Source organism: Haliotis asinina, chromosome 5 (genome assembly GCF_037392515.1).
Source record: "Haliotis asinina isolate JCU_RB_2024 chromosome 5, JCU_Hal_asi_v2, whole genome shotgun sequence".
NCBI lineage: Eukaryota > Metazoa > Mollusca > Gastropoda > Lepetellida > Haliotidae > Haliotis > Haliotis asinina.
The window spans coordinates 60,754,835-60,778,878 of record NC_090284.1 but is presented as its reverse complement, the minus strand read 5'-3'; the positions used below and the strand labels follow the sequence as shown (position 1 = coordinate 60,778,878).

Sequence of the window (24,044 nt, the reverse complement as noted above, 5' to 3'; positions counted from 1 at the left end):
ACTTATGGCAATATTGCAGCAATATCACGGCTTCACACACTGTGTCCATGTGGAGAATCAAACCCGGGTCTTAGTCATGAAGAGCGAACGCTTTAACTACTAGGCTTCTCCGCCTTTCCAGAACACCTCCTCTTTCATGACGATTGGTCAATCGTCTCTGTTTTTATGACGGAAATGGTTTCGTTCCTTATAATTACGAGCATTCACTCCAATGCATTACACACATCATCACTATACACATAGATATGCGTACTGTTTTATTGTCATTAAACTTTGCATTGAATAGTAACATTTAAAGTGAATATCTATATAAAATTATAACTATAATGGATAGAATTATTATTAAAACGCCAGCACGTTATCAGAAATGAGCGAACCGCTGTAACTTGATAATGGCCGCAAAATGCTTGACGACGGACCATTGTCAAGCCCGTTGTCAAGGTGACATCATAAGTACCTCAGCTGTTGAAGTTCAATCACCTACGGCTCGTTTGAACTTGGGCACATTTCTCACATTACCTGTGCTACTATGCACTTTCTTGCCTGCGCCAGCCATAACAAATGTACCGTTGTAACGTTGTTGAGCACTAAAAACAATGGCGGCTGGTAGTATGAGCAAACGTCAAGGTCGAATCTCGCCACTCTCAATAGTGACGTCATCTGTGTTGTTCTATGACGTGTCTTTATTTGTAACAAGTGAGTCAGTGACCTCCGCCGTTTGCTGTTAGCAGTAAATACTTCTAAACCGATGCCGTTGTTTTTATTCTCTTATTTTCTTAAAAATTCTATTAATTTTAGCCATAATAACGGTAACGCTTTTTTCAGGGCATTATCATTTGCAGGAGCCCTCGGTCTTTTCAACATACATCCTTCATCCTTCTCCTTCGTCGGGCAGTTAATGTAAGACCTCGCGATCGGCCTTCTGCAAATGATAATGCTCTGAAAAATCGCGTCACCCTTATAATAGTTTTAAAATAACATTTGCCTCTTGAGTCAGCATTGGCGATATTAAAGATAACCTGAGTTAAGTAAATTGAAAATTAATAATAGGCAGACGAATAGTAACATTGTATAAGAAACTGAGAGATGACAGGTGTTATTAGTATATATACATTATAGGTAAGAACTATACATTTCTGTAAATAATGCACCACCATGAGACACATCAATCATCAGATGTATTCTCGTGCATTCCAATAACTGTAAGGACCAGGGGGATATGAGACATGAACTACATTCTGCCTTAAGGCCCACGTATACCTATACCTACATATAGATCCAGCACGTATGGTCCCAGCGCTTCATTACACGTGTTACATTGACTTTTTCAAAAAGAAGCAATGTTTGAAATATATAATGCTGGGCATTATTATATATAATACTTAAAGTGAGTGAATGAGGTTTTACACCGCTTTTGGCAATAATGCTACGGGGGACACCAGAAATGGGCTTCACACATTGAACCCACAAGGGGAATGGAACCGCTGTAACGAGCGAACGCTTTAACCACAAGGCTATCCCCCAGCCCCTCACACACTGAGAACCACTGACATAGAAAACTACTAACGAATGACTTCTCTGACAAATAAAATCAACATTTGAAGTAGCTGCCTGTCATAGGAACTACCTGCAAAAACGAATTCTTCGTGACATGAACCTACAAACTATCAATTAACAGTAAAAACAGAAATCTACAGCATCCTGTGATCACATGTGCTTTAGACATCCATGGACGTTATTATTGCAACGTCTTCGAACAAAAGGGACATGACCACCTGACCTAGTTCTTTCATCCGCTGTGAAGCACATCTATCATACATCTATCCATTGGTACGGAACAATGCAATTTTAAATCCATATAGTAATTACTAGGACATGAACAAACTATGAAACCGGAAGACAGGTAAAATGCCTCCACCTTCACAGTATCCGCTACGTGTATATCTACATTAAGTCCATTACTTAAACATGATGTTTAGCCTGTTTCTTATAATATCGTCTTCGAAATATTTGAAATTGTGTAGTTTTACCTATCCCTACATGTCCTTTGGAAAGTTAGTGTAATGTAAATGTCTTTAAAATGTTCTCGCCAAACTGGTAATCTGAATCGTTTAGGTAGACCAGCTGTGATTAAAAAGAAAGCATTTAGCAAAACAAATACGAGAATGAACATCTCATTCACATGAGAATAAACTGGAAAATACAATCCACCAAATACACGAATGATCTGTTCGAAAAATAAGTAAAACAGGACAAACAGGTATAATATATAAATTAAATGTAACAAATAATTATTGCGATATAAACCGTACTGCTAATATTACAAACGTTCAATAAATATGTTGTGAAAATATTATTTGTTTTCAATGTTCTTATGATGCAAGTGTAAGTGATAGACTTGTAACAAAGACGTTTTAGAGGCAGCATGATTTAAGTACAACATACATATGACCATGTAATACCTTCCGCACATTAAATTAGAAAATATCATTATAACATTGTAAAATATTAAATAAAGAAGATAACAAAAGAAATATATATGAAGTAGATAGTGACATGGATGTGAATGTACATAGGTATACTTATCTGCGTGTGTGTGTCTGTGTGTGTGTCTATATGTGTGATTGTCTATATGTGTGTCTATGTGTCTCTACGTGTGTTTGTGTGTGTATCTTTCTCTGTGTCTGTGTGTATCTGTTTCTGTGGGTAAGAATAAGTGTATGATAGAGCCGGTGTGTTTGTGTGTGATTATCTATCTGTGAGTGGTTGCGTCTGTTTGTTAGTGTGTCTCTGTTAGTGTGCCAGTGTGTGAGTGTGTCTGGCTGTGTGTCAGAGTTTGTGTCTGTGTGAGTCTCTGTCTGTGTGTGAGTATGAGTGCGCGTGAGGGTGTCTCCGTCTGTATCGGTGTCTGTTTTCACTCGGTCATCTAATCAGACACAGGATCCTGATGTCACATTCCCTCGCCGACTCTTGTTCCATCATGGTGGCTGTGAGCGTTCTCAGACCGGATGTACGCCTTTGCCATGTCGTAACAGTACTGGTATTCAGCCTGCAGTGTAAAAGCCTGAGCGATAATTGTTTTAAAATAAACATGGAAAACACTTTATAAGTGCCACTTGATGTCATAAATACGTGCATGTGTGCCGGCGTTTTAATAAAGTGAAAACAAATTCTATAAAGCAGGTTTGTGTGATTTATTTTGTGATTACATTTATGATATCCCTTACTTGAAGTCTGGATGTTCACAAGTCACCGTGGCATAATATGTTCACGTAAATTGTGCACCGGCCTGGTGCTATCGGCAGTGAAGGGCCTTTGAGAGAGCTCACAGTGTCATAATTTACTTCAGTTATCATTTCATATACGCTACACCCCTCGTTTTCAGCCTATGGTCAAAAGACCCATTTTCTGGTATTTACCCACTTTATACCCGTATGTTACGCTCATCAACTCCTTGTCATAGTTTTATTTGCCTAAATGAAATATTACTGCACTTGTCCATTTCACTTATCAGAGAATTCACAATGTTAGCTAATATTTAGTATACATTTCTCAAAGCGGCAAAATTGATTGCTTCAATAACCCTTTGGAACATCTGACGTGATTTATGACTGAGTGTAAAGACAACGTATTCCCCAGACTGTTTTTCAGCTGTTATCTGAACCCGAACGCGTGTCATTGTTGAGTCAGTGTTCGTACTTCTCTTCTGGTAATAGTTCGTGTTCACATATGACTTGCGCTTTCTGGAATTGCATGTTTTTTGTGAATATTTTACGGAGATTTCGATGCATAAACTATAAATTCTGTATAACGTTCTACTCTCCAAGTAGATGAAGGCGGTCCATAACATTAGGATCTGGGCCTAGATTTTCGAAGCTCTCTTAGCGCTGAGATAGTCACAAGTGCCATACATTAACATTAACTTACGACTATCTTAGCGCTAAGAGAGCTTCGAAAATATAGGCACTGAACGAAACGAATCTGGCGTTAATAGCACAAGACGTGGTTCAGAAAGTGTTCGTAACGCTACGATCCTTCGTAACTCTGTAGTTTATCAATGGCTTACGAATGTTGTAGCGCTACAAACGTTGTGTGGACCGGGACCTAGACTTTCTCTGTGCTATGACACCAACAGACACAGTCATATCATCATTTTGTCGCCACTGAGACCAGCAGGGTGGGATGGAAAGAACATACATTAACCCTAATTTCACACAAAGCATCGACTTTAACCAGGATGAATAAAGCTAAAGAGGAGAATTGAAATGTGATAAATACGAAGAGTCAAAGTTTTTGTGACACTCAATCAACATAATGTAAGTTCATCAAAGTATCATTCCGTTAAGCTATTCAAGGAGAAAGTGCTGTAAAATCATCCCTCACATCACGAGTCCAGTGTCTTTAAGTGGCCGATATGAAAACATATTAAGTGTTAACATCTGATCGTCCAGGAACCAATTCATATTACTCTGTCACAAAGTGTCGAACTATTTTATGTCAACAACAACACTGGTTGTTCGGCTTCTGTTTGTTTGTGCTGAGGTAACGCCGTTGCTTGAATTAAAACACTTCCTGAGGATGCGAACCCCGGGCGACATGGGCCGACATTAGCTTACGTCGGAAACTTAGATTTCTACGTCGGGCCTGTGTACAATCCAATCCTCGACCAACCCCACACGATTCCTTGGTTTAAATTACGTAACGTTACACATTTGGCATATGACCTGTCCCGGTCAAAAAGTACTATGAAGCTGCAGTACTTCACATGCCGTCGGGATGCTAACGGCTGCAAATCTCATCATTTCCACTGGTATTTCATGTGTTCTATCTTCATAGCTGTCCATGACTTTATGCCACAACGTGTATGCTGCATATATTTATTAATTTATTGATTTTCGATGTTTTATTTGGCAGTCGTAGACGTAATAACCTTTCCATTACATAACACGTCTTCTTAATTACTTGCATATTGTACCTACTCCAAATATGATTAATGGACATGATGTATATGTCTCCATACATAAAGTCTTCATGTTAGTCCTTTGCATTGACCTTACACGACTGTAGCAGATGGCTGTAACGGACACACGTGTGTCTCTATTCATCATGCACTTACGAAAGACTGTATAAACTGTGGCCTGGCGCACTGCAGCTCTCTGATGGTCAGATAGATGTCCACCTCACAGTCCAGCTTCAGTCTGCTGATGGTGTTCAGGACGCTGCAGAACACTCCACACATCCGGGCACCGTCACTGAAACAGCAAATACCTACGTCATCCTCACCAACATCTTCAAGCATCTTTGCTAATACAAACATATTTCCAACCAAATTACCTGTCTTCGTCGTCTCCATGACAATAGAGAAGTTGACATCCACAAGGCTCCCGCCATTAAGGTACATATTGACGTAAAGTTCAAGCGTGCACGTTTGGACGGTCATAAGAATGTACTAAAGAAAGTTTATGTTGTTGCATGCGAGTTGTGACCGTCATAAGTCTGTTTTGAAGTACGTCTATGTTCTTGCATGCGAGTTGTGACCGTCATAAGCCTGTATTGAAGTACATCTATGTTCTTGCATGCGAGGTGTGACCGTCATAAGCCTGTACTGAAGTACGTCTATGTTCTAGCATGCGAGTTGTGACCGTCATAAGCCTGTATTGAAGTACGTCTATGTTCTTCCATGCGAGTTGTGACGGTCATAAGCCTGTATTGAAGTACGTCTATGTTCTAGCATGCGAGTTGTGACCGTCATAAGTCTGTATTGCAGTACGTCTATGTTCTAGCATGCGAGTTGTGACCGTCATAAGTCTGTATTGCAGTACGTCTATGTTCTAGCATGCGAGTTGTGACGGTCATAAGCCTGTATTGCAGTACGTCTATGTTCTAGCATGCGAGCTGTAATGGTCATAAATCTGTTGTAAAATAAAAGGTAGTGGAAACGTCCCTGGAGAAGTATCTGATCACGCCTGTTGTATAAAAGAATATAACCATAGATCGGATGCCCTCTTCGTGTAAATATCGCCACGAAGCCGTTGCTCACATACCATCAGCATGTGTTAGAGTAGAGTTTGGGTATACCATACTCTCTTATGTAACAGTGTGCATTTGTTTGTCCATCAATATTCAGCTCCCTTTGAGAACCAGTCGTATTTCTAAACCTCGTGAGACCTCGTAACCAAAGACTCGTGGGAACCGTATCAATTGGATGTCTCTCGTTATCAGCTTACAGGAATAGACTTTTACAACAGACACTCACGCACAGTGGACGAGCACTTTGTGTTGGTCTTGAAGAAGTGTTGTGTCCACTCTGTTGACCAACTGCAGCAACCCATCAGTGTCACGTGACATTGATCCCCTCAGAGAGTTCAGGGTCAGGATGCTGATGGTCTGAGTTTTTCCTTGCTGAAATATATTACAGGAAACATTTAATTTAAACTTCACACATAATGATGCAAACTAAGTGTCGGGAATTTGACTGCAAGTAGAAACGTCCATGACGGACCTCTGAGACAATCGTTGGCCTGGAATAACATTTAAAGACCCTGTGTGGACATATTTGTTACAGTTACTGTCCTACAACCTAATGCTCACTGGGGATTTGTACAACACTAAAAGACAAAGTTCTCTACAGCGAAGGAACATTTCATACAGGCTGAAACCAAGAAAACAATTTAACTAACCGATAGAGCATTGCATTGGTTTTCATGTTTTCAAAATGTTCTGGTCATCTCACCAACACATCTGTTGATTAATAAGTCCGTCCAGCAATGTTCCACCCATATCTTAACAGAGGACACCAAACATAGGCCTTTGCAAGGTTACTGAAACTGAAAGTTTTAAGCCTATCAAACCTGTTTATTATTGCTCAGCACGAGTGTCTTCTCAGTAAAACTTCCCATATTTCTTTTTTGAGATTGACGTATGTTGAACGGGCCAGCCTGGAGGTTCCCCTTGGTGCCAGGATACAGACACTGAACATCCTGGAGGAAATATTATCTTGGATTTACATTTATCGTTAATTCCTAACTTTGACGTTCCAAGGTCAGCGACCTGGAAAGATAAGTTTCTATGTTAATGTGTTATCGATAATGCCATTGTGTCTGAGTGAGTCAGTCCACTGGATGGTTTGTTGTTCAACGTCCCAGCAACAATGCCGTGGCCATGACCTTGTACGCCAAGGTACAAGTACATTGAGTACGATGCTAGTGATTAACCAAGCCCATTCTCAATGTTGCAATGTTGTCTATTTAGACGATTTGGCGAGCAGACGACTTCTTCCGTGTTTAGATTAGAAACGGAAGTTGATTTCCGCGCCACGGCCGGTTACACCACGCATAAAAAGTAAACTGAGATCGAACTCAAATTCTGAGTTAAAATTGTGAGTTGTGTTTGTTGTGAGAAACGCAAATAACTATGAAATTCAGCTGAAACTGGGTTTGAGATTTGAGTACAACTTTAAGTTTGTTTCGAGAAATCGGGGCCAGATGACATACTGTAACCACCCAGGAGGGTTTAACGATAGGCAGTGGGTACTCTTCCAGTGAATCCTATTGTGCTTGGTTGGGTCAGCCGCTTTAGTTGCATTACCTGTGAATCATCCAGACACACAACGGTGAAGCAGTCATGGTCGCATACAAGTCTCCAGAAGTCAACCACGGTGTTCTCCATGGGCGTCTGAGTAGCGATCACCATGCAGGGCCTCATCACAGACTGGAGAGAGATGCAGAACAACGTCAACATGTCACCAGCAAATAACTGTTTTGCGATAGTTTATCGAGACAAATGAAATAAATGACATTAGTGAGTGAGTTTAGATTATGTCGCAATCAGCAATCGTCGAGGTATGTGACGGTGGTCAGTAAATAATCGAGTACGGATAAGGCAATACCGAGATCAAAAGCATGAGCATCAAATGGGAACTGATGACATGTGTCAAGCAAGCCAACGAACCTGACCACCCGGTCCCCTTAGTCGCCACTTACGACACGAATGGGCTACTGAAGATCAATTCTGTCCTTGACCTTAAAGGTCCATTAGCTTAAAGACAAAAAGAATGGGGGAATGAAGTGAAATATAGTTCTGCATAGGAGTTAACCACACCATCATACTATCTTAACCAATATCTTTTGTGTTCTCATATTGTCGTGAAACACTAGGTTCGAATACAACCCGTGTTCGTCGTAGGAGGCGAGTTCTGGGATCGCTTGATCTATACACTGACTTGAATGATGTATGTCATCTGATCTCAACTTGTAAATCGATGCTAATCTTAGGCACCGGGTTGTCTGTTACCTACAGCAAATTTAAATAATGACATACTGGTAGGGTGACAGCGTTGATGTAATCATTGTAACCTCCAACTGGGGTGGATAAATACGGCCGTGTCTTGTTGCCTGAAACCATTTACATATATTTATTGAAATATAGATGATGAAAGGGGCAGTCACAGGGGTACATAAAATGCAATCACCGCTTAACCGTTATGTGGCAAATTAAACTTCAGCTAAACAGGGACTAAAAATATCATGTAAAAAGGTACCTGGGAGTATGTTCTTGTTCTTGTTTTTGGGCACATTTTCTTGAAGTTTTGCGTCGGAAATGGATATTTCTGTCTGTCGTGGTCTTTGTGCTTGAATTGACTTTAAAAGGAGGACAATACAAATCTTGAACAAAAGCTTAATATAAATGTATATATGTGTATGTGCAAATAATAAAGAAACAGAACTGTTCGAATTGTTGGGTGTTCTTAACAAGGGGAGGTAAGTCTGCAGAACGGTAACGGACATAAGTTTTGCAGTCCGGATTTCTTTAAAATTCGGACATGAATGACGGTCCCCTACATGTCCGTAATAGACAGTGTCCACAATATAGTATTTTGTCTTAGAACTGGCACATTGAAAGCTGTTGGATTGTTATGGTCTGTTTCAGTGTCTTAAGTCTCATGAATTTTAAAGCACATTTTTAATTGCATTAATTGTTAAATTTTCTTTCATAGTTTTAATATGTAGCGATTTTATAAGACTATCGTATTGTTACCTTAAATTCCTTCTTCAAGATAGCGTCTTGCTGTCTGTTGTAGTTTTGCTCCGGTCCGAAAATGTGGCGGAATTCAGTTATGGTATAGAATGTGCCTCTACTCTCCAGGGCTTCAAGGACCGCGATATGGACAAACACGTATTGACCCTGGAAACAGAAGGAACAAGCCTAAAATCCAAGGACGCGCGTCCTGGAAAACGTCTCCCAAGGAATACAGTACTGTAACAATGATTTACACGCAATACATTACTGTAACAATGATTTACACGGAATACTGTGCGTGATTGTGCATGGATGTTAGTGGTTCACTCTTTTCATACTCACCACTGTCTGGACTCTACTCACCACTGTCTGGACTCATACTCACCATTGTCTGGACTCATACTCACCACAACCTGGACTCATACTCACCACTGTCTGGACCATGTTCATCCTGGCCTGTCTCATCCTAGACACACACTGGAACACGTTCACCCTGTGCTCTGCCTCAGCCTGGTCCATCAGATAGTCCAGAGCGATGAACGTCCCTGTCCGCCCAACTCCAGCGCTGACAGAAACAAGTCAGGTGTCTCGTCACGGTAATTACTAAATTCTTTGAGTGGCTATTAATATGTTGCTGCACATGTAACTCACCAACCCCGTCCATGTCAAGTATCCCACCATTACCGGTTTGATTTAGACAGGTTACATTTCAGGAGGCACATATTCATGCACCATCAAAAACGACCATCTTCAGTTGTCAGCTGTATTGAATATTTGCTCCTACATCCACCTATCTCGCCCCATGCTCACCACCTCTTCTTAAAGGATCACGTCTCAAAGACAGTGGACCAGTATCATTTACGCTTGACATTTCAGAGGACATCACCATGCTTACATGCTCCATCCATGCTTACATGCTTCACTTGTGAAGATCCGGGTTAGAAAATTTGCCTTCAGTAACCCATGCTTGTCGTAAGAGGCAACGTGGGTGACATGTAAGTGTATCAAAGTTGCGTAGATCGATTTTCATGCTGCTGATCACTGGATTGTCAGGTCCAGCCCCGACTGTTTACAGACGGCCACCATATAGCTGGAATATTGCTGAGTACAGCATGAAACTCAACTCACTCGCTCACCTTGATGGTCAGTTCTCACCTGCAGTGGATCACCAACGGCCCCTCCTCTGCTCTATCCAGTTGTTTGACTCTCTTCCAGAAGCTGACAAGGGCAGGAGCTGATGGGACACCATGGTCTGGCCAGGTCAAGAACTGGAAGTGAGTGACCCTCCTCGTCTCTGACTCCTGATTACAGGAACATTGCCGTTAGAAAAATAAATCGATGGCTACCGAAAGAAATTTACATGGGTGTTCTTGGATAAGCAACATCTCAGTCTGAGTACGAGGAGTCATTGTATCACCTGTAATGCCGAGAACCACTTGCCAGAGAACGTTCTAATACCAGAATCGAAATGTTGTATTGAAAGACCTAAAGACCTTTAATCAATTAGTCAGAGCTTTAACTGTTCACAGAATTCACAATCTAAACACAAGGGAACATACGACGCGATTAATAAGTAAGTGTCCCGATCCACATAGCTCTCGAAAGTTTACGACCTGTCGTAACTCTGTTTGATTTGCAAATGATGCAATACTACGGACTGTGGATAGGTCCCATGGAGCATAACAACTGTGAACAGTAAATTAGTTGACATACAATGTCCGATTTGCATCCCGTACCGTGCTTTACCGTGCTCTACCGTACTATAATGTACCTCCATGGAAAAGCGAATACCCTGGCATTGTTCACAGTGAGTTTCCTGATCGTATAGTCAGTTCTTGTCATCGTGGTTTCAAGTCCGATAGTAAGGTCACCGCATTTTTTTATTTTGTTCTTCTCAGGCCAGTACTGCTCGCACTTCACCTGTCCAAACCAACAAAACCTACAGCATGTTTTACTTCCATCGACCATTCAAGGATCAAGACCCATAAATGAGATAAATGGTCTCATACACGAGAGTCACTGTTTTGTGCATCCACTCATCCCTTCGGTATATTGTAGACTATACCAGGACCAGGAAGACTAAGGGTGCACTGGTGGTGTGACACATCATATCCACCATGAAGTGACTGAGTGAGTGAGTTTTGTTTTACGCCGAATTCAGCAATATTCCAGCTGTATGATGGCGGTATGTAAATAATCGAGACTGGACCAGACAATCCGGTGACCAACAACATGAGCATCGATCTGCACAACTGGCAACTGATGACATGTGTCAACCGAATCAGGAGCCAGACCACCCGATCCCTTTAGTCGCCTCTTACGTGTCGCCTTTTATGGCAACCATGGGTTGCTGTAGGCCTATTCTACCACGGGACCTTGACGGGTGTTTCCACCATTAAAGCGTAATTTAGAAATAGACGCCAACCTTAAGGACATTTTATATATTTTACTTTATATTTTAAACAAAAACAAACCACCGTTGTAGCAAATGTGATGATATACAACAGACTGTTTGTTTGATACAAACGAATTAAAGAGTTTGTACCAGACAATCCAGTGATTAACAGCGTGGGTATCGATCTACGTATAATTGCGTGAAGCAAGTCTGACCCTCTCTACGGGGTTCCTACAGAATGATTCTACCTACCCTCTGCATTTCCTTCAACTGTGTCACCATGGCTACCTTGCTAACCCGCTGCTGCCAAACCATTGTCCAGAAGTCTCCCACTGTTGCTGGTATGGGTCCTGTGATAATTATGTTGATGAAACACGGATTGCCAACATGTAAAGAATTTGGTGAGCGGAATGTGCTTGGGTGATGTGGTGCCTGTGTGTGTGCGTGTGTGTTTGTGTACATGCGTGCGTATGTGTGTGAGGGCGTTGGAGTACTCACTTAGCGCATGGTCATCAACTGATGAAATAAGTCGTTATTATTTAGCAAGTAGTTACTAAAATGTGTAACTTTCATATTTTCATTAATTACACATATCATACAGAGACTGAAACAGACAGGAGAAATACCTTGTGTGGCGATGTATTTAGAACCATCAGGAAAACCCTTTAACAAACGAGAAAACACAGATAGTATTATCCTAAACTCGAATACGATAATTCAGTGGAGTATTACAATAATACTAGATCTGTGTGTGCTATAGACCGATTCCCTCTCTATACGATATTATACTATATTATTCTATACTATCTGAATGTAGAAAAATGACCAGTCAGTTTCAAAATCCAATATGCTTTTTGTGTCTTTTAGATTGATAGTACAAAATGGTACTTTTTAACAGGCTTAGAAGGGATCTGATACGATGCAAGGATCTCATAACACACGAACCGGTATATAGCTGGCGTTGATATAGCCGGATGTACTTCTTTCAAGGATCACTCTCGAGTCATCATCTGATATAATGAGAAAATTAAATCACCTGCTAGTCTTTGTAATTGTGGTCAGTGATTTCTGTTATTCTTCCATATACGTTCCAATGTTCCATGAGACTGTCATGTTAATTTTAATACATATAATTTTCAATTATACATTATGACATATTGGGTACACTTAAACATAGACGTACATGGGTACAAGGCAGCAAATCTATTTAGAGGTTTGTTTTCGGGCTTTTTCCCTTCTTCAACTTTCCCTCTGATCCCGTATGGAAGCATCTAGGTGATAAATAAAAAAAAAACACTATTACATTGCAAAGTATACAGTGCCCTGTGCACAATGAAAACTAGTCGCGCACATGATTATCAAATTCATAAATTCAGCAATAATGTTTTTGTAAGTTATAGCTCAACACAGACCAGGTCAGGACAACGATCAGCCATGCGTGTAATAATATAATAGTTTGGGGACCGAGAATTTCATATTTCTGGGAATGGGCAGAGATTTTGTCGAAAATAGAAAAACTGGCATGATAAAAGTTTTTTATCTGGTTTTGCTGCTGGACCTGGGCGAATGTGGTCTTCACGACAGGACCAAACTGCAGCCCTACATCAGATGATCAGTCTCTTACCTTGTGTTTATTCGTAAAATGTAAATTATGTGAATGAATATCTGGTTGAAATACCATCCGCATCCGCGCACATGAATGTTCATTCTCGTACCTTGTATTCATTCTCAAAGGCAGCTTCGTCCTCCTGTTTTCTTTGAATGTATTGGGCCAGTTTCTCCAGCACGACATAGGGGGAGATCCAGTTGCAGTAGGTTGCATCATCATCTTCAGGGACGTCACACTCTACCTCGACAGAGAACGCCTCGTCCTCATCCTCAACATCTGAAAGACGCACGCGTTAATATCTTTACCAACTGTACTTTCGACCTACACACCGGATTCTCGCACAGTATAGTTGTGTTACTGTTATGTTAACATCACAGGTTACACACTCTTGTGTTAACATCACAGGTCATACACTCCTGTGTTAACATCACAGGTCATACACTCCTGTGTTAACTTCACAGATTACACACTGTTGTGTTAACATCACAGGTTACACACTCTTGTGTTAACATCACAGGTCATACACTCCTGTGTTAACTTCACAGATTACACACTGTTTTGTTAACATCACAGGTTAGATTCTATTGTGTTAACTTCACAGATTACACACTGTTTTGTTAACATCACAGGTTAGATTCTATTGTGTTAACATCACAGGTCATGCACTTTCGTGTGAACATCACAGGTCATGCACTGTTCTGTTAAATTCACAGCTTATACACTGCTGTGTTAACATTACTGGTTATATACTGTTGTGTTAACATCACAGGTTATATGCTGTTGTATCCAGTCCCTTAAAATGTTTGTCGATGGACGTCAACACAGAGATATTTAGTTTAGTTTAATTTAGTAACTCAGCCTAGAGTGTGGAGCCACTTACTGAACAACTGACCAGGAACATATTCGTGTATGTTCGATGCATTTGGCGGCTTATCAGATCTCCTGTAACACAAGGGTAAGGTGGCATGGATTTGCAATATACGTGTTACACATATGGCGTTAAGATGGGACGTTAACTTGGCAAATTTCAGTGTGTTTACCTTAGGGTTTAGTATGTTAACAAATTAACTTTTAGTAAACAGATTAACTTGTAACAAACCTTTTCAGCCATATCAGAACAACAGCAACAACAACAGCAACAACAAAGATGATGACTAAAAGCGAGACGAAACCAACTACTAGACTGGTTCCCCCAACGAGAAAGGTTCCGTCTTTGTCATCAACTGCAGAATGAATAAAAGCAGGTTAGCCACAGATATATATATATCCCCTCCCTCTCTCTCTCTCCATTACTTCCCCTCTCCCCCTCCCTCCCTCTCTCTCTCTCTCTCCAATGGAATCTAATATATTATATGTATTAAAGTAAAATGGTCCAACCCTGAAGTTTCACCGCACACGTTGTTCCATTCCAACCAGGTTCACAGCCGTTTGGGCAGCTGCCGTCCACGTTGTTGCAGCTGGTTCCGTTACAGTGCCCACAGTCCCATGCACAGCCCTTTCCATATTTGCCATCACAGGCTGTGAATGAAGGATTTGATAAAACCATCGGAGGCAGCTTTACATTATTTTGACAGTGTGAAGTATACTGGGGTCACTTGTCAGTCTGAAACTGATGTGTTGTTGGACATATTGAAAGAGTCATGTTTATTCAGTGCAAATAGAAGCGACAAAACCGTTTCCACTTCTATAACACATTTCTGCCAAAAGTCGATCGTACAGTTGTGACATGAGTAAACTGTATGTGTGTTTCAGCAGTATTACAGCTGTACGATGCTGTTTGTAAACAAATCGAGACTGGACCAGCCAATCCAGTGATTTTCACCCTGCGATAGGATGTCAGAGCATGTGTTTGTAAAAAACACGTTTCCAATCATTGACTTAAGACAGACTCCCTATTGTTTGGAACCCAATTTTCTTTAATACAAAACTTCTAACATACCCTTCTTACAAGCAGGTTCGATCCACCCATCGGCACAGCCTTGGAGACATGTGCCGTTAGTTCTGTCACAGAAGGCGTTGTTCAGGCAATGGCCACATGACGAAGAGCAGTTGAAGCCATAGGTTCCATTTACGCACTCTGTAACGACACATGATGTATGTGTGTGTGTCTTTTGATATCTGAGCTACTGAGACTCACTATCTCAACATGTATGTGCGACATGGGTACATGTAGCACAATGATATTTTTGATGCCGCATAAGATGTTATTAGTCCGTGTTCTTACCAGGTCACTTAGATCTGCTTTCTGATACTACTAATTCTATTTTATTTTCACGTCACATCATTCTGCTTTGTTCCTCACCTCGAAGACAATCTGTTCCATTGAAACCTGGTGAGCATCCGCTTGCACACTGACCATTCATTTTGTCACAAATCTCGGTCTCGTTGAAACAGTTGCACTGCTTTTCGCAGTCTACTCCGAACCAGAAGTCACTACAGACTGAAGAAACAAGTCCGTGTTATTCCTGTTGTTATTAAGTTGTTGTTTTTCACAATATTTCAATATTAACAGAGACTGAAAAAGACCCGAGCAGTTGTCTGAACACACAGTGTATATCACAAATAGTCTTCATAAAGAATCCAGTTTACTACGTTGGTTTTCACTTTGTCGACGTTTATGGACTGGTGCCATATAGAGGGAATATTGCTGAGAGCGACGTTAAACAACAACCAACCAATCAAACCTGGGGATAATGTTCGAAGCGAAGACACCCTTGTCAGACTCTCTACCAAACACTCGTCCCTCTCACTCTATGACGGTTGTCGTTCCGTAGATCCCAATGTCAAGGTTTCAGAACGATTAAAATACATTTACATTGCTTCTTTTAAAAATCATTACGGACTCATACGTTGTCCTTATATACCTTGAATCGTGATTTGTATAACGATGCATTTCCTAGTTTATTTTGATCAGGTTCTAAACCGACTTTCCTGTGATAGGTCACTGCTTAAAAAATGTAGATAAACCGGCTCAGGTGAAGTTTATTATTCATTAGCTTTGAATGGAAGTAGTAGAGGCGGGTGCTATGATATACTCACCAAACACCTGCACTTCACAGAGGCTGAGGGAATCTTTATTCGTTTTTATTGTAACATTTCTTCCTGTTAGAGTTTTGTCACAGGTAACATTCCAGATGGTTGGGGGGAGACTTGACTCAGACCATTTGAAACAAGACATTCCGTCAATCAGAACTTCACTTCCATTCCGCCTAAAGGCATCTTCATGAAAAAGATGCAACGCAGCATCAGTACTCCTCAACAAATTGTATCCTCATATCATACGTGTTTGCTACATAACGGCGTGGTGTTAGTCAAATTGACATTTCACGGGACATTTCATAGGAAACAATTCGCCCGGTTGGGACTCAGCTACAAAAAGTACAAGAATATCTACTTTAGTGATAAAGTGTAAACCCAAATACACCTGTACGTATATCAGATGTCACATTTTGCCATTTTCTAAAAGGTTCTGTGCTACAGATATACCATTTACACTTGAGATTATTCCCCGCAGCAAATACCACCGCGATCTTAAGGCGTTAGCCATGATACTCATTCCATACATTGAATATTAAAGCGTCAGTAATTAACATGCATCAAAACAGATGTCAGTCAAGGTCACTTACTGTCTTCCCGATTGTAAATGTTGATATATCTTATCTTGTGGTCTTTTGATAGTGCTACATTCCACCAAGAGTTCGTATTGGATGACCCAGTTGCAGCATGTGTGCATGTCTCTGAGTTGAATGTTGTATTGGTATTGCCGTCCACTGCCCTACTAGCATTGTATTTCCTGTAAGTACCACTTTGTGTCGCAGTGGCATTTAGCGCCACATTTTCTGAGATGAAAGAATGAAATTGTTGTTAATATAGAGACACGCCAACAGAGATCACATCTGCTTGCACACGTACCCACGCACTCACACATACATACACACACACACACATGCGTGACCGCTCTCTCTCTCTCTCACACACACACACACGCACGCACGCACGCATGCATGCATGCATGCATGCATACATACTTACGCTTTTGACAGTAGCTTCCATACCAGCCCGGGTCGCAGTTTCCTCGACAGTCTACAGAGAAGTTGCATGGTTTGTCCCGACAGTGACAGGAGAATTTGCGGCCTGTATTGAGACAGATGTAGGCGCATGAAGGTAAACGGGACATTCGTTATATACTGTGGCATTTGGTGCAAGTGAGGAGCAGGGACGGTGCTCACTGCCAGACCATGTCAGATCATAATTAGGAATTGCATATGGAGAGCTGTACGACATTAGTTACTTAGGCCTTGGTACAAAGACAATTAGTATAAATTCTAACTAGAACAACAACAACAAAGTATCTGACCTTGTACGTCTCGCCTCGTGCTTCTAATGCTTGTCATGACGGTCACGAGTGCAACACAGACCAGCCAAATCCAGTGGGAAGTCATTCTAAATACTACAAGTAAACGTGAACAAGAATTAGTATGTGTCAACAAGATATATACTGTAAATACATCCGATCAAAAGTTTAAACATAGCCGCTTAATTACTTATGGCAACTGTCCTAAAATAGATTTTGCAAAGTATCCCATACTGTTTAAAGATACTGTTTACACATGAACTTCGTAAGCTTAAAAGATTATTGTCATGAGTTCGAGAAATGATTAAAAAACAGAAACTGCCGAATGCTTAGCCAAGTTTGACATTGCAGCACAGCTGTTCGCATGCATGATATTTGCATATTTAGTAATTTGTTGTATAATCTTAGCGCGATTAATTCGTATAAGGTTTGAAATTGATTCCCCCAGGTTAGTAGCGAAATCAAACTTTGAAGTAGCCATACAGCAGCATGTGTTTCATATATTGCAGCAGTTTCTTGGAAGCCGTTTAATATGTTCAGGTTACGTGGTTGACATCGAAATTAGATCAAAATTTGCTTGAGATCTTTCCTGCGCCACAGGAAATATACAGTTCGGGTTCAAGAAGTAACTTAAATGTAATATAATTTAAAAAAAATAATGAGTGACATATTTTACTATTCTATTGCTGTATATTGATATCTATACAGCGTTATTTAAACTTTAACATGAACAGATTTATATCGCCACAATGAGGGACCACAATCTTGAGCTCACCAGACATCCTATCGTAAATAGCAACATTCGAACAGGTAAAACCCAGTTTGTGCTCCCGTTGTCATCATAGACTTCCATAATATTATAGCAGGCACTTAGGTATCTAGTTTCGTCCATACGCAATATTCAGCAGTTAATCTTAACAAATCTCAGTTAAATTTTCCTCTTCAAATTACTACACCATCCTAAAATGACACTTAATGTATGTAAATATATTTTATAATCATCCTCTTCAATTTATTTTTCTGTGTGTACTTTGTTGTGGAATCCTATTTTACAAACTTCCACAATACTGGACTTCATGAGCTGCCAGCGTTTATATCAGTGTACAGGTGCAGAATGTATCTGGGACCTTCTTTGTGTTATGGTGGTGTTATATAACACCACCATAACACAAAGAAGGTCCCAGATACATTCTGCACCTGTACACTGACCCATCTTCCAGGAACGGTAAAATCTCTGACCAGTTACCCAAACAATTAACTAGGTTTCTTAAGAGATAATTTCTAATGGGCATAAGGTGCAAAGAAAATTTCGAAAGTTCAAAGCATTTTGTCAATAAAATTACAAATGGACATCATTGCTTCTTAAACAATGATACTAGTAATCTTTGCTTTATTACATCTGAGACCATATCCCTAGAGGACATAGCACGAAATCTGATCTATTTCCTTTTCTTGAATACTCAGTAATGTAATGTATTAAAGTTGTTTCAAAATGTGGTAAAAGTCAAAGCAAACCTTAATTAAAATGTCCTAAAGCATTCGCATTCTGCAAACCAGTGTGCAGTTTAACATGGAGCTAATTTTCCAAATAACCATGGATCAACAAACCTTGAACAATTTGCCCATCTTAATAAACAACACTTTGGCTCAGTCATGAAACACTGGTAACCTCTTGGAAAGCAGGTGATTTCTAAAAAGCATTACATGAAATCTGGGTTAAATGTATGTTTCCATATTCTTTCCAGTTACATAAATAGTCAACTGAGTTGACTATTAAGTTGTTCTGTTCCAAGACTGGATAATGCCAGACCAGGGTGTGGCCAAAAGGTAACATTTGCTGTTGGCTTTTTTCCAAACTCTCTGGATGTTGAAATAACTTTTATGTAAGTTCCGATACGAGTAGTTACTTTCAGACTAATCATTTACTAAATATATTACATTTTTTTTAAAAAAAAACAAACTCTTACATCAGGAGCCAAGAAACTAGGTTAGTGCCAAGTTGTTGCTCTGCCATGACATGTCTATAGTGTTGTCTAAGTATGCCTGGTTCTGCTTTCAAACCACATTAATCTAACATGTAGGTCAGTTAGGTATAATTATTTATAATTGTTTATATTATTATTTATTTTATTACCTTTCTACGTTTACCAAAGGATGTAAGATTCTTAAAAGATATCTTGCTATCAATTTTATAATTTTCAATAACAATGACTGTAATATTCCTAAAGTGTAACAATGTACCTCTCTTGTGTGAACAAATATATGTTGTACCAAAAATTAAAAGCAAATAATATTCTCTTATTTAAGAAACACAATTTTATTTAATTTCCTCCATTATTCCAGAAAGTCACTATTCTTCTCGCATAGCTTTCGTTTCAATCCACATCTCTTTATGGAAATTCCGAAATATTTAAGGCATAGTTTTATAGACACTCAATGCTTTTCATATTTTGGATATTACGTTATAGGCATCTGCTTACACTGTCCCGTTGAATAACAAATATTACTATTCAAATATTTTGAGCTAGTAACAGATAGTGTACTGCACAGTAGCCCTTCAGATTGTGCTTTGGAAACTTGACAACATCATAAAACGTGTGACAAATTTAAGAATATGTAAGATTGAACGCAACCATATCCATCACATTGTTCTTTAATGTAACAAGTGTTGCTATTTTGGTCGTCCCTAAAAGAAATCAGATCCCTGTCAGATTTGTTTACACTGTGTCACGACCTTCTCGCCTGTCTCGTTTCAGCTTTATGATCTACCAAATCAATGCCCAATATTGACTAAAACGTTAAGCAAAAACAATTATGTAGTTACATCATTATCCGTGTTTATAACACTTGCGAAGCCATAAACTGCTAGTTGTTGTCATCTAACTGGCAATGGTTTTGAACATGTGCGAAAGTGTGGAAATTCATGCGAATTCTCAACCCCGAGCAGACGTAGGTTTCCAGAACGATGGCGCCAACAATTAACTGATCGTGAGGCCTATCGCATTCATTGATCCACCTCATTTTTTTTGTCTTCACCAAAAATTGTTTTGTTGAAGGTACTCATCAAATCACAGCAATGTACAATAAATATTGCGAGTGTGGGTGGCATAATTCGAAGCACATCGATTCTGAGGCTTCGTTTGACCCCGGAAGTCTGACAAATCCACAATGCGCGCCCGGCCTGCTAATTGGCCAAAATCGACGCTGGTGCCAGCTTTGATTGACAGACTGGATCAGTCTATAAGCTGTAGTATAATTAAGGAAAACAAACACCATCAGCATGTAAAGGGAAGGAATAGATTATAACGTTACTCTTTGAGTAGCTGAACATCATTGGTACAAGCAGGTTTGATTTTGTTTAACAATAACAGGAAAGCACGAAGAACACATCCTTGTCGACGTTCAAACATGTCTGTATTTTTATAAACATTTAAACCATGTATTTTATAGAGCATTCTTTCTGAACAATTAAAATGCCTTTGTCTGAGCGAATGCTTGGGACAAACCAACGAAACAGAGATAAAATCCCCTAAGTGTCTTCAATATCATATATATAAATAACGTGTCAAAAACTCTAAAAGGAGTATGGATAATTCAAGTTGTTGTTTTTTTTTCATTTTTAGAATGGGATCATCATACCTTTTTCCGGATGAAGGGTGGACTTTATCATACAATGGATAGAGTTCTCAGCTGGATAAAGCCAGCGGATATTTCGGTATCCTTTGGGGTCATGTACGGATATTGATGCAAATTAGAGAGGTCATATGCTAATTCTAGGGACTATACTTTCAGAGTGTAAACCAACATGGCGTCATATCCATATATTACCGATCGTGTCTGGATTCACGGCCGTGGCTAAGGTCATTTTTCAAACGTAAGCTAAGTTTTAACATAAACTAGGAACCAGACCGCGTAAAACAGTCAGTTGACTGATCAGTAGAAAATTGTGATGTAACATATTACGACGCACATGTTTGTGACGACAAAGATACATACTGAACCGCAAAAGAAACGCAAGTTTCTAAAACAAATCACTAAAGCAGGTCTTTGTGCGTCTGTCTTCTATTTTGAAAACTAGGCAAAAAGACATAGTTGTGTTTCTTTTGTTGTTCAGAGTACGTGCACCTTGCGCGAAGTTTCATAGTTTGTCGCAATTGAAATGGCATTTTTGTTAAATCATAAAGTGAAAATGTCGTTGTATGATAAACAGGTTATCACATTCGTGCGTTTTGGGGTGGTTATTTGAGGAAAAACATTGTCTTTCAAAGTTTCATTGTATTCACAGTGTTTGGTACTCGTGCGGGACATTAACCATCCCAAAACACACAGGTGTGATAACCCATATTTCCTTTCTTATACAGAGAATTGATTTTCCAGAAAAGGTAAAAGAGTAAACGAAAATTACCCTAAGTTTCCCCGGACTTTTAAGCCCCAGGTTTGTTAATACTAGCATGTATTGTACCAGTGTTCACTGGTTGAACAAATATGTCTCTACATATTGACAAGTCACACTGACAGAATCGCCAAAAGCTGTTTGAAGAGCGAAACAGCAGCAGTACCAGAGCAGAGTCCCATCAGGCACTAGCAACTCTGTCAATCGCTCTTCAATCTGCTTCGCCGGGGGACCCTCGAGGACCAAAGCCTTTATGGCCACTCTGTACTCAGTCCTATCCATTTCTTCCGTTTCAATACAGGTGCATGGGATAAGAAGTCACGTGATCGGAATCTAGCGTCATGAGCATGTCAGTATTACGTTTTTGTAAATGGTACAAACCATTCTTCAGTATCATGCATTTTATCATATACATTTCAGATTTTTAGACTCCAAACGTTTTCATAGACCCTGATACGTGATGTAGACTGTTTAGCGTCCCCAGACTCAAGTTCCAACACAATTATATCAATACAGACAAAAACGGTTTGCAACACGACCGAACTCTCGGGTAGCAGGTACGAGACCGGAACTGTAGTTACACGTATGTGCGGTCTAAGGGAGATAACTCACTTCACGCATAGTTCACATTCGTATTCACATACACAACCCTCCTGCCAGCTATTCTTAATGCCGTAGTGTGGGTAGAAAGCTGCTGCAATGTTAAGATTGATCAACACAATTGTAGTCCGTAACTCGTGTTCTGGTGCATTTGAACGGTTAACTTATTTACACATTTACACGGACTAAGCAAAAATGTCAGTCAGTCATGTGGATCTGACCCGTGAAGGTCCCGGGTTAGAATAGGCATTCAGCAAACCATGCTTGCCACAAAAGGCGACTATGCTTGTCGTAAGAGGCGACTAACGGGATCGGGTGATCTGACTCGCTGACTCGGTTGACACATGTCATCGGTTCCCAATTGCGCAGATCGATGCTCATGTTGTTGATCACTGGGTTGTCTGGTCCAGACTCGATTATTTGCAGACCGCCGCCATATAGCTGGAATATTGCTGAGTGCGGCGTATAACTAAACTCACTCACTCACACATATGGATCTACAAATTCAACTTCTTAGGTGTTTGCTTTCTGCGAGGTACAGATAACACTGACACTAACACTGACACTGGAGCGGGGCTATCACTACAGTCAGTGCCACACAACACAGACCCATATGCTTCAGCAGGGTTATCACTGCCGTCAGCACTGCACTGCACACTCACATTACCTCTTGAGTTGACAGTATCTGCAACGGTTGATCTGAACGTCACACTGTCGTTCACTACTGGTCTCATGACGTCACGCTGAATTTCAGATGACATCTCCATACTGAGGTTGGTATCAGCTGCCATTGTCTTGTCAACCAGCTGGTCGATGTGACGACGAGAACCTGTGCCAAGAGCGCGTCGAGTTTATGGGACAACATTCTTGTTTTCTCTAGAACCACTCCAGTCATCCACTTCTCACTTGTCCTCTCAGACCTGATGAGGACATGCTGTCCCAGTGACAACTTCCTGACTGCTTTCTCTGGATCCATACTTGCAGCTTGTCGTTCTTGAACAGTCTTGGGTAGATTTGGTTTCACCAAGTCAAGCCTGGTCTCTAGGCGTCTTCCACACATCAGGATGGCTGGTGTTTCTCCTGTTGTTGCATGTGGCCTATTTCTGTAAGCTGATATAAAGTTTGCCAGTTTCTGTTCAACTGGTATACATTCTTCCTTCCTGCCTTCAGGGAGCTCTTGAAAGATTGGACGAATCGCTCTCTAGTCCGTTGCTGGCTGGATGCTATGGTGCTGAGAAAGTACGCTTGATACTATTCTTCGTTATGGTGAACTGAGATGAATTGTGGACCATTGTCTGTGACGAACGAATATCTGACGCAGGGCTGAAACAGTCGCTGAGCAGTAGCTGATTCCATGATTTCCTCTTCTGGCCATTTGGAATATGCATCCACTGCAACCATAAACATTCTGTCCATAAAAGGTCCAGCAAGGTCTATGTGCACTCTTTCCCAAGGTGCCGTAGTCCATAGCCGTGAGCGTGTTGTCGGTGGATTCTTCCTGGTCAAACATGGACAGTCACCTGTCCCACAGTTGTAACTTTTCCCTTTGTATACGTCTTCAGGTGAACGTCAGTATCTGTTAGTGGTACTCCAAGAAGATACATGTTAAAGTCTTGTTCGGAAATGAGTGAGAAAGAAGCACTAGTATCGAGTTCCATCTTGGCTGGTTTGTCTT

The 24,044-nt window shown here is 40.4% G+C and overlaps 1 protein-coding gene across 1 annotated transcript; it reads right to left on the bottom strand.

Annotated features, from left to right (window-relative positions):
* Positions 1-246: 246 nt before the first annotated feature.
* On the bottom strand, positions 247-17,420 carry LOC137284986 (receptor-type tyrosine-protein phosphatase epsilon-like). The gene is made up of 26 exons (XM_067817078.1): positions 17,380-17,420; positions 17,055-17,156; positions 16,649-16,861; positions 16,062-16,241; positions 15,325-15,462; positions 14,962-15,099; positions 14,413-14,540; positions 14,316-14,346; positions 14,122-14,245; positions 13,903-13,964; positions 13,129-13,298; positions 12,597-12,684; positions 12,359-12,423; positions 12,040-12,076; positions 11,666-11,763; positions 10,810-10,938; positions 10,174-10,319; positions 9,448-9,583; positions 9,037-9,183; positions 8,540-8,639; positions 8,320-8,393; positions 7,588-7,710; positions 6,852-6,980; positions 6,257-6,402; positions 5,117-5,252; positions 247-3,049 (listed from the first exon to the last, which is right to left on the bottom strand). Exons 1-26 carry the CDS (start codon positions 17,414-17,416, stop codon positions 2,951-2,953), a joined length of 2,976 nt encoding a protein of 991 aa, XP_067673179.1. The 5' UTR covers positions 17,417-17,420; the 3' UTR covers positions 247-2,950.
* Between the last annotated feature and the right edge of the window lie 6,624 nt (positions 17,421-24,044).